This window comes from Argopecten irradians, chromosome 9 (genome assembly GCF_041381155.1).
Source record: "Argopecten irradians isolate NY chromosome 9, Ai_NY, whole genome shotgun sequence".
NCBI lineage: Eukaryota > Metazoa > Mollusca > Bivalvia > Pectinida > Pectinidae > Argopecten > Argopecten irradians.
The window spans coordinates 24,083,565-24,096,218 of record NC_091142.1 but is presented as its reverse complement, the minus strand read 5'-3'; the positions used below and the strand labels follow the sequence as shown (position 1 = coordinate 24,096,218).

At 32.5% G+C, this 12,654-nt stretch overlaps 2 protein-coding genes across 5 annotated transcripts in view; one reads left to right on the top strand and one right to left on the bottom strand.

Annotated features, from left to right (window-relative positions):
* Positions 1-3,196, top strand: part of LOC138331830 (uncharacterized) — a 29,815-nt gene extending 26,619 nt beyond the window's left edge. For both annotated transcript variants that reach the window (XM_069279650.1, XM_069279651.1), the window contains exons 2-3: positions 1,880-2,816; positions 3,131-3,196. In XM_069279650.1, the coding sequence (XP_069135751.1) occupies positions 1,880-2,816; positions 3,131-3,146 (953 nt within the window). In that variant the 3' untranslated portion in view covers positions 3,147-3,196. The remainder of the gene's footprint in view (positions 1-1,879; positions 2,817-3,130) is intronic.
* Positions 1-12,654, bottom strand: part of LOC138331838 (uncharacterized) — a 199,601-nt gene that overhangs the window by 71,017 nt on the left and 115,930 nt on the right. The gene's annotated exons all lie outside the window — the stretch shown is intronic.

The following is a 12,654-nucleotide window of genomic DNA, read 5'->3' as shown; positions in this document are numbered from 1 at the left end:
TAGAATACAGAAGATATAAACATAAAGTAATTTTAATGTACCGAATAATGAATAATGGAACACCAGATTATCTAAGAGATATTATTGAATCTTTTATACATGATGAGACACTCTATGGGTATTCCCTTCACACGAACAGATTAAAGATATTGTGCAACTATGATCAAAGTCTTATCTTTATGTCGCATTTAGAGGATGTTAAGTGTGCTACGTCATTATTTGATCATTCCTTATGTCGCACAGTAAGTTATTTTGAAAGTTTTTTTCCAACAATGTTAAATGAAATGAATAAGATATCTGATGAAATCCATAATATTGAATCATCCACACAAATAAAGACAATTCTAAACAAAAATAACCAAATTTCAACTGACATAACTGATGTATTTAAATACTGCGGTAATCGGAATGTAAATATTATTCTATGCCAATTAAGAAATAGTGCAAGTAATTTAAATTGTGACCGATTCATTGATCACCTTATAGAATCCCCAATGTGTGAATGTAATCAATCTTTTAAACCTGTATATCACTATTTCCTTGAATGTAATCTATATCAAAACCACCGTTTGACGCTGGAACAACATCTGAATCATCATCATCATAACCATATGTGTATAAATGTCCTTGTACAGGGTGTACAGATTATAATAAATCTGAAAATAGAAATATATTAACTCACGTGTATAATTATATAGCTTAAACAAAGAGATTTAAAGTTGATTTATTTGTGTAAATAACATATTTATTATTCTGGTATATGTAGCCATATAGATTATAGTAATGGTAAGTCTTATAAAAATTATACATTATTGTTTATATGTATATGTACTTATAATCCTTCATCTCTGGAGATCCACCTTGATATAGCTGGCAACTAACAATATATTTGTACTATGGGCAGCCTAATGAGACTTATCCAAACTCAATTTTTGAATTGTCTCTCTGTTAATATGTTAATATGATTATCATTCTTGTTCTTTTTTGTGTTATTTTAAAATCTTCAAATATTTAAGTAAGGTAACTCCTTCGAAACTAATTATTGGTAAACACTAGTAATTACAAATATAGTTGTAACTCCACAAATCAAATATATGTGTATTTTGTGAGATTGGTTCTTGATGCCCATCAGTGGATGGCTAATTGTGTTAAACACATGTGGACTTTATAGCCTGTATCTGTTGTGGCGAATAGGACCAATATCATAAAATATACATACTATCAAGTATAGTTAGAATTATGTGATAATATTTGGTTATTATAATAAAAAAAACAATGAAAATTAACTGTTTATTTATAGAGTTACAATAAATATGATCAAAAATTATGTCATTCCGCATTTAGGACTTACCTCCCCTTATTTTCATAAACCTCACAATGTATATATGTTTTATATAATTACTTGTTTGTACCACCAATATCGGGAGAAGTCTAAGATAGGCTATGTCTGATGTCTAATCCAATTGACACTGACATCTTTTTGTCAATAAAATACTTGAAAATTGAAATTGAAACTCCAGTAAAATAACAAATTACGTCAAATAGCCATCTTTGATTCACAATAGTTCAAAGTCAAGCCGACCATCATTTTAATTTTGATTTCATTTTTAGCTTTTATTTCCAAACATCTATATAAGAAAAACGTTAGTAATCAGAAAATTTGGACTTTGCAAAAAATTAAATCCTAAAGTCCTACCATGCTTATTTTTAATAAATGGATTTTAGAACCTCTCATATGATAATAATAGAAATTATGAGATATGGGAATAAGCAGAACAAAGGATACACTTACACGTACTATTATGTATATGAATGCATTTTATATCACAAACATTTATTGGGTTTCTTTTGTACTTCAAATTAACAATTTTGTTTCCAGAAATGGCCGAATGCACGGTACCAGCACATCCAATTCCGCGACAAACATCAGTACCCGTATCAGGCACTTTAACTATATCCACCGCGTCTACGGTACAAGAGCCACAGGTACATGTATCAGCAACTCTACACGTGGATCCTTTATTACACAAGGAACCCCTTGCAGGCACAGTAGTTCTTAATATAGGGAGCATGATGTCATCAGGAACAGCAACTCTTGATATAAGGAACACGGAACTTTCAGCCACAGCAACGTTTAAAATAGAGAAAGGGGTTGTTGTTTCCTCCACAGGCAATATTAGTTTAAAATATCCAGGTATCAAGTGCACGGTACCCTTATTTGGCACAGTAACTCTAAAGCCGGGACACTTACCATGCACAGCTACTCTTGATATACGGAACATGGAACATTTCATGTTTTTCACCCATTGTACATCCATAGATAACAGGGAGAGTATACAACATATGGGATATCTGAGTAGAAACAGAACCCTGGATTTCTGGAATGAACCCTTAGCAGGTCCAAATGCCCCGACGGGAGTGTGGTTCGCTGTCACACTGCAGGACGGCAATCTACCCATTGAGTCTCCGTTTGGTACAGAGCGAGTATTGGTACCAGTGGAGCATATTGAAAGGCATGTTCAGAGTTCTCTTAAACCAGTGTTGTATTTTAAAACACAGGTAGATAGTGAAGATTCCATCTACTTATTTCTTCTAAGAGGCGATGATCATGCAGCAATCAATTGGTGCGTTGAACACAACCTAGAACAACTCGATATTCACAATAACCAATGGCTTTGTTTTGACATGTGCGGGTTTGACATGCGCGGGCTATGGATAACATGGGCAAATCACCCTCAATCACCGCTTTGCTGGGTCTACGTATTCATTGCCGATAATGTGTGCATCAAAGGGTGTGACTGGGATAATGTTGGCTGGTAATGTACCGTAAATCTATAACAATGTATATATACGTATCACCGTAAGCAATGTTAAACATACCAAACTAATAACAAGTAGATAAGCTAATAATGAAGTAAATAAAATGCTTCAAGTCAGGATGTAATATAACGTATAACGTAGAAATATAGTAAAAGAATTCTGCAAAGAGATTTATCAAATGTATCAATATTTTTATCGGAAATATCTCAAAAGACGTTATAAAATACCGTTTGTTCATAACTAGATTGCATGTGTCCCATTTCTATTGTTAAAATTATGCAATTTAGTATGTTTCGCTTTCCTTTTACAGTACTCGAAAATGTTAATGCGGCGATCCAAGTCATTGGGCTCAAAATTGTCCAAATTAGTATTGATGGTAAGTACATTTAAATTTTTCACAAAGTCATTATTTCAACATCAGTGTATGTTTTAACAAAGTGTCTAATGTCCCTATACTGACATTAGAAACATATGTGTTTAATTTCGACATTAGTCTCCCCATCAGTTCAGATCTAGAAATGATTATGTGTAATTATCATCACTGTATAAGATATTTCACTTTTTTTCAGAAAAAAATCGGAGGAGGAAAGCCTGTATCGTTGCAGGCAGGGAAAAAAATCACACGCTTTGTCTTCAAAATTGTTTGAGAAGGAAGTATATACACTGTAATTGGTTTAGGGTTTAGGTTGTTAACTGAATAAATTGTGTTCACTGTACATGAATGCTAAAGGGACTCATTCCTCGTGCAATCCACATCTGATTGATGTTTACTTTTACCAGTGACCACCGTAACTCTCCTAGTATATTGTATAAGCAGACACAATTTTACTGGCTGTCCTTCAGGAAAATTAATTTAGACTTCACGACAATCAGACGAAGAAACGTCAGGATATTCCAGGATGGTGTCAGAATGACTTCCCCCGTCATATTCTTAAATCGACTAAAAAGAAAATCTCAAACCGGGCTATTCTACAATAGATTCAATATATGTACTTCAAACTTTAATTAACAAGTATTTAAGTATTGTTGCTTTGTGGATTATAAGAAGGCGTTTGATCTTATTGAGAGATCTCAGTTATGGAGTAAATTGATTAAACAGGATGTAAGAGGGAAAATGTTACAAATAATTCAATCACTATACAGCTCGGTAAAGTCTTGTGATAAGCATAATGGTTATTATTCAGATTTTTCCCAAATACAATCGGTCTTTTCCAAGGAGAAATTATATTTTGTACTCATTATTTGTAAATGATTACTAAATGCATTTTATTAATGAATTCTGTCCATCAATTGAACTTAACTTAATAAGTATTTTTCGTTTAATGTATGCAGATGATACAGTGCTTTTTAAAGAAACACCAGAGAAATTACAGCAAGTATTAGATGATCTGAAGTCTTACAATAATAAACATAGTCTTAATTTGAATATTGATAAGACAAAAATAGCTGTGTTTAGGAATGGGGGCATTATTAGAAACAATAAAAAGTGGTTTTATAATGGAAGCGAATTACAGATTGTTGACCGATACAATTATCTTTGAATGCTTTTCAATTATAATGGGAAATGTTATGTGACTCAAAAAAATGTTGCTGAACAAGGCAATAAGGCTTATTATGCAATCAATGGTAATTCAAAAATCATCAATTTAACACAATGTTCGGTATTTGACACATATGTAAATAGTATATTGAGTTATAGTGCGGAAGTTTGGGGTTTTCATAAAGCCTTAGATATAGATTTCTTTTTTATTATTATTATTCAGTAGACATATAAATAACATTATGTTCCTTTCACAGAAGGACTTGTACAGATATTTCCATATTTAAATAGATTATTCTAATCTTGAGCACAAACTTTCACCGCTTTCACATTATTTACAGATATGTTCATCATTTATTCATCAGTACCTCTAAATCATTCATATCCATTCAAAATAAATTGATATTTGTAATTTCAAATAATTAATTTACATTGTGTATATATACATCAAATATGTCAGGTAAGGGGAGACTACTCCTTATCACCTATTCTGACATTCCATTACAAATTGATATAAATGCTTTCTAAATGTACTTTCTTCTTCTTTTTTTACATTTTTAAAATTTAACTTCTAATCAATCCATAATTAGTTTTAAGGAGTATGAAAAACACAATAGTATTAAAATCGATATCAACAACAAGGGGAGCTAACTTTCACATATACTTGAGTGATAAAAGTGTAATTATAAATACATGTAGTTCTTAAGTCACAGTTTTTGTAATAAACTTCGGTATTTTGAAATTATCAATACCTTTTCCCCACTTTGTTTGATTTTTATGTATAATGACAGATTATCTTTAAGTAATTCTTTTAAAATTTGAAATACTGATGTAAGAGAAGTTGATTTGTTTTGGTGTTTTTTTATTTTCCTTATCTTCCTTAAAACCCATTTAGTTGCAATTATGACTGTGTTAGATACTTCTTTTTTCAATAAATTATCAGAGCAGTCACCGAACATCATTTTCTCCTTATCAATATTCCAGGTCATATTTACAGTGTCAAAACTTTCATTATTGTATAGATTAGCATGTATTATGTCTAACAATTGTGTTGTGAATAAACAGTTAAAAAACAAATGGGTTAAAGTCTCATTTTCAGTTCTACACATATGAAATAGTCCATCGGAGCTATTCATTAGACTTAGTTTGTTTTCGGTATATATTACCCTATGTATACTTTTCCATTGAAATTCTTTCATTTTATTTGTAATTGCATTATCGGTATTTCCAAAAAAATCAAAAAGACTTATCCACTCTATTTTCTTCTGAAATTGAGTATTCCATTTAATTTCTGCTTTTGGTCTTTTAGTTGGTGTAGTAATAGTATATATGCAGGGTTTTCAATTTAAGTTCTTTTGGCTTTACAATTTTAAAATGATTTACATTAAAAACACATATCTCTAATTTATTGTTAATATATATATGTGTTGTGTGTGTTCTGGTTCTGGTTCTTTACCTTTAATAATTTCAATATATTTTCTAGGTACTATAGCTTTCTTCATTTTAGGAATCTCGGCAATCCAATTATGTTTAAATATAAGTTTCCTTAACAGTTTTTGGTTGATGATAAAGTTTTTCCTGTTCTCATCCCATATTTCAGACACTTTAGTGATTCCACTTTTCGAAAAAGAAGATAAAAAAATAACGTTTGATTATTATGTTGTATGTTTTTGTTACCGAATAATGGTTGTGACAAAATTTGTGATATACCATTTTATACTTTTTTATATTTCAAATTTGCCCATGCTTTCAAAATAGTGTAATATAATTTAGGAATTTGATTGCTAATATTTAATCCATTCAAGTTAGAACATCCAGCTAGAAAATTGGTTTGCATATATTTATTATAAATTTTTTAAGTAGTGTTTTCCAATAGCATTCAATGCCTCGGTTTTTGTGTGCATAATTCTGTAAACTGTTTTTGATTGTATATTTCCTACAAAGCCTATCAGATTTATCATTTCAATTCCTACATTCAATTTACAATTACAACAAACTTTTCTTTCTATCAGATTGACTCTCCCATACCATATGTAGTCCCATATGATTTTGTTTATATCCTGTACATACTTTTCAGGAATGCCTCTTGCTTCTATCTCAAATTCTAATAAGGGTATAATATAAAATTTGATGATTAGTGCTTTCCCTTTAAAAGTGAGATTTCTTGTTTTCCATACTTGTAGACAATTCTACCCTCTGCTTTATTATAATTTATTTTTGCACCTGATTCATCTTCATATATCTTTAGTAGTTTAAATGTTTGTTCTATAGATTTTTCTGTTTTATTCGTAAGCTGTGTATCATCCAAAAACATATTTAATTTGGTTTCAATACTATCTGATTTTGGTAACTGTATTCCTTTTATTTCTTTATCAGATATGATAGCACATGCTAGTGGCTCTGCCTTTACAATATAAAATATTGGGTTGATCTTGAGATTTCAAAATAGGCCGATGTATAGCCATTTGTCTGTATACGTGTTTTCGAGTGTATCAAAAGCATATATATCCAATTGAAAAAAATATTTCCATATTTGAACTTATGTTAACATTTCAAAACCCATCCCCACTCAATTCTGTCAAAAGCTTTTTGTTGGACTAAAACTATTATCGATCCTTCTTGATGTTTCCTTTCACAATAGTCTATTACGTCCTGTAGAAGTCTATTAGCATCCATTACGTTTCGCCCTGATACAAATCCTTTTTGGTCGGTATGGATTATTCTTGGTAACATTATTTTTAATCTATTACTTAAATTTATTTTGTAATCAGTATTAAAAGGGTTAGAGGTCTCCAATTTCGTATATCTTCTCTTTCACCTTTTTTCACGGGGGTAATCTAGGTACATCGGCTTTTTAATTCCGTTACAGTGGTACAACGATATTTCAATTCCGTCAGAGTAAAATGGTGGCTACAAATTCCGTCAGAGCAAAATGTGACACATATGTGACTTTAACCACATGTAGAAAGATTACTATTGTGTAATATGCTTCGATTATTGAGGTATGCCGCTTCGCGGTCCATTCCAAATATCGATACCCTACTCAACTTTATCCTTCGATAGAACCACCAGAAAGAGACTTTAATCCTTAAATAATAAGCATTAATTGGTTAAAAATAATCAATAATAAAATTTGGTAGAAAAATGAAATGGCAAGAAAAAATTACCTTTTTTTCCTGTGAATCTTGTGAAATTTAGCATTTTGATTAGATCCCTTGTCTGTAAACTGTGTTGTTTGGCCGTAATAGATTCTATGTGTTGAGGATTGGGGAAGAATATTTATCATGCAAATGTTTTACTGAGACAGATATTGAATTAATTCAAACAAAAATCACTTCATATTTTCTATTCTATTGCTGGTGCCATTCTTTGTAGGCCTAAGCTTACTGTAACAGTTATTTGTGCTTGATTGAAATACTTATTTGTAGTTTGATGAGAGAGCATGAACCAGTGGCAGATTCAAAGACAAGTCCGGTGGGGATGGGCGGGGAGTGCTTTTAGTGCTGTACAGTTATTTATTGTAATATTTAGTGGTACAGGAATTATTTCTTATGCATATGAATGCAGTACATCATGTATTAAAACATTAACATACCGATATGTAAAATTATTTTTATGTATAGTCAGACACAACAGAAATGATTTCAAGTACTCTAATACTAGTAATAGGTTACTAATTGTTCTCTTAAGATGAATATTTCATATTGTGACATTTTAAAATATTTAAAAACAACGATACAAAAGACTCTGACATCCCTGTGCTGTAGCAACATTATACATGTATATAGTAAAACTCATTTGTGTCAAACACAGTTAAATTGAATACATTGGATGAGTCGAATGTTTCAATAGGTCCTGATTTTTCCCTTCTTTATACTAGTAAATAAAGCACGAAATAATCAAAAACGGTTGAATCAAATGCATTTTGAGAGATCCCTTCCTTCGAAAATATACCAAAATTTGCTTTTTTGTGATATTCTGGCGTCACGCTGTCTCAGGTAAAAGTCAAGTCTCGGATCCGATTAACCGAACAAGACTGATCAACCGTAACAGTGTTAAAGGAAGTTATTGTTCCAGCGCAAAATGGTCCTGTTATATACTTATTGCCTATCTTAAACCAATATGTGTGTAAAACGCCAACCTGGAAACAGTCGGCACAGTCTGTACAACTTAAGTGTCAATGTTTCATGAACAGTAAAACACGGATGAATCGAATCATCGGATGAGTCAATATTTTGCCTGGTCCCGCTGACTTCGACTGATCCTTGTTTTACTGTAATTCATATTGTTTAATTGTTCAACCATAAAACATACACAAATCTGTGTGTATGTTTAATGTAGTGTCCCTCTGACCATTCATACAAACTTTCTGTCTCTAATTCTGATTCTATTAAGCTTAATTTGTTAAAGATGCTCCACTGCCGACAGAACATAAATGATATTTTGAACAATAATTGGTGTTTAATTGTGTATATATATATGTCTAATTAACACAAAAAATAATATAAAATGATTTATTTCGTCTTTGGTGCATGCACAATCAGTACTTCATTCCATATAGGATATAGTGCCATGGAATTGTTTCGGGATGCAATTAATTATTTTTCATATTTTTAACTTGAAGTAAAATTAAAAGCTCAAACTTTTCAGTGGTGGTAACGGTGTAAAGTAAGTAACTTTTGTAGCATGAGAAAAATACTTAATAGTCTGCTCCTGTTTTTGATAGTGAAAAAATACCATTTGTCAGCGGTGAAGCATCTTTAAAATGTTGACTCTGAAACCTTTTGCTGCCTATGGCACTATTATCTGTATCATGTAATTTTGCAAATGTACATTCTGTTTTAGTAGTAAATTTTAAATATTTTTTTTTCTATTTTAACTTCTATAATGACATCTGCATTAAAAGACTCAGTGGATCAGGTATTGCGGATGGACCAATTGTCAAGATGTACCAAGTTAAGATAGTTCCACTAAATACTAGTGTGAGACCCATAGTAATTATGCATACCATCGAAGGAGCTTGTTCTATACTTAAAATACATGGAAATCTGTCTAGCAGACATTTTATCACTCGTACTTTCACCAAGCCATTGATATGAAGCTGCAGACTCTTCTATTAGTTTGTCGTCCTTTTAACAGCCAGGGTCGTGTAAGGACGTGCCAGGTTTGTTGGTGGAGGAAATTCGGACTACCCGGAGAAAACCCACCGACCACCTGGCAATTGCCCCACATAGGATTCGAACCTGCATCCAAGAGGTGTAGAGCTTGTGGTAATATGCCGGAACATCTTAACCACTTGACCACCCACAAATCGAGTATTTAAAAGTATAAGTCTGACTGCCTAATTACGACAAACTCGCTTTACGGCATGCTGTTCGGAAAACATGTACACTGCACACATGTACTATTACTTGTGTAGAAATACCCTGACTATATGATTATCGTCATGAACTACAAAGGGCGAATTCCCCGAACATCAACTCTGGGTATTTCAAAGGAAGATGTTTATGTAAGGAACCCTTTAAAGTTTAGTTATAATATTTATCAATATTAAACACCTACGTACTTATGCAGACAATAACAATACAGACAAAGGTAAATATGAAAAAAACCACACTGTGAGTTTTTTGTTAAAAATCACTAATGCAATATTACCTGTGTTAATGAAAGAAACACATTATGTAGATACATATACATGTATTCTTAATCTGGGTTGGGGGCACTTGAATGATCACTATGTCGTTTCCCACTCAAGTTTGTGGCATTTTTTTCAAAAAGATTTTACCAACCTTTTATGTGTTTAGTTTTTAATGATTAATTCACGGATATTTAATAATGCTCAATTTTCGACAATAAGTTCGTCTGAGATTTTTTTTATCAGCATAAAACCTAGCAGAGTTCACATGTGTGAGCTACTTATAGGGAAATAGAGTAAAACATAATGGTATAACCATAAGTATGTTGTATGTGGGAAGATTTACCACCTACACACAACAAATCAGAACATTTTTTGCCAAAACCGTTCAATGATATGTATGGAAATTTGCTGAACCATTTATTTCTGAAGAACATAGCAATTAAAACCTAATCAGTTTTTAATAAACTGAAATTAATTAACCATTTTAACTTATGTTATACTTTCCAACGACAAAGGATTTTTGTTTAAGTGAGACATGTTGATGAATTTTGATTGACACTGATAACAGTCCTGCACTGTATTCAGTACTAAAGTATTTATTTTTTATCCTGGTTGCAATCCACTATTTCTGATACGTGATTTATTTTAAACTTCATGTTAGAAAACATTTCAACCAATTTACCATTCGATAGACATAAAAATAAAGTAATACATTTTGATGACCTGCAGCTAAATGTTAACCAGTTTAGAATTATCTTTTTTGTTGTTAATCCTAAATATGTAATCTTGAAAATGGTGAAAAATTTAAAAAGGTAAATAAATTGACTCGTTTGGAATTCAGTTTTTATATTTTTGTCTATTTCGAGTTATTTTTTCTTTGATTAACTTTAAACAAAATAAGGAAACAGCTTCATTACATTTTAACGGTTCACAATTATGAAAAATAAAATAATTAAAATATGGCAATAACTCAAACATTATATTCGTATATAAGGATGAACGAATGTAATCCCATTTTTTCTATGGTTGTTAGTTTGAATTTGACAAAAGGTAATTATCATATCAGTTTTCGTTACATTTTCATCAGTCTGGAATGTAAAAGGAGTGGAAAAGTGTGGAATGTAAAAGGAGTTGAACAGGGTGGAATATGAAAGGAGTGGAACAGTGTGGAAAGTAAAAGGAGTGGAACAGTGTGGAATGTAAAAGAAATGGAACAGTGTGGTATGTAAAAAAGTGGAACAGTGTGGAACGTAAAAAGAGTGGAACAGTGTGGAACGTAAAAAAAAAGAAGTGGAACAGTGTGGAATGTAAAAGAAGTGGAACAGTATACAATTGTTTCATTGGTACTGGGGGAACAGTCAAATCATTGCCCCTCGGTAGCATGGAAGACCTAGTGAACTGTTGCCTGAGGCCGGAGGCAACAGTTCCCTGGTCTTCCCTGCTACCGAGGGGCAATGATTTGACTGTTCCCCGAGTACCAATGAAACAAATGATATATTACCTGACTCATTATTTAAGAAACTGAACAAATTATAGTAAGAAGGATAGGTGAGGCAAAAAACTATGGATGATTTCATATTTACTACACAGAATTTATTATTGCACAGAAACCCGTTCAGTTCTGCGTTGCTGCATGTTTCATCTATCACGGGTAAGCCTTTCTCTTCGCAACATTTCGTTATTATGTTGACAGCTCCCTTGATTACATTCTTGGTACTTAGAGAGTCCCTATTTTCCATCAATAAATCCAAAACCTGTTCGGATATATCCTGTAATCTGCAGATGTCACTGTTGGGTTCAGTCATTTTCCGCAGACAACAACAAACAATCTGGATCCGAAAAGAGCTTGAGTTGGGGTCCCGCCTGCGCACGGGGGAAATGTCTTCGCATACTTTTCGCGCATGTAACAGTACGGTGCAACAGTCGACTGATACACCCTGGCTGATTTTGGTCGTGTAAACGGATTTAACAATAAAACAGTCCAAAATGCATATTATATAGTTAAATAGAGAGTCAGGTAATACGAGTGGAACAGTGTGGAACGTAAAAGGAGTGGAACAGTGTGGAATGTAAAAGGAGTGGAACAGTGTGGAATGTCAAGTGTTCATTAAAATAATACGGTCTCTCACTCAACTGGCAGAGCATATATCATGTACTTCGTTGGCTCAGTCTACCATTGTGTATTCCGGAGACCACAGCTCAATTTCTACATTTTTACATTAAGGACAAATTACTGACATTATTGCCAATGTGATCTTTATACAGCGCTTCCATCTGCAGAAAAAGGGTCAGAAAAACCCAGTGATGGACCAACACCACTCATAAATTGTTATAATAAAAAATAAATGTTTACACTCAAATAACGTACTAAATATCTATGTGATGTACGCAAACACACAGTACTGACTTCTTACGCAGGCTTTAAGACACAAGCAGACGATTCGGACGTATATTCAAGATGTTTACGTGATACAGCGTGAAGCAGGAAGTTCGACAAGGTCCAATGGCTAGATTTGCATAACAGTTGCGTTTCGGCATCAGAAAATTTTAATCGCCCGACAGACAATATCGCAGGCGTGCTGTCAATATTCACTCGTCCGACCGCCAAATCCACACGTCTTTGTTTCCTCAGATAATCAGATTTTCTTATAAAATG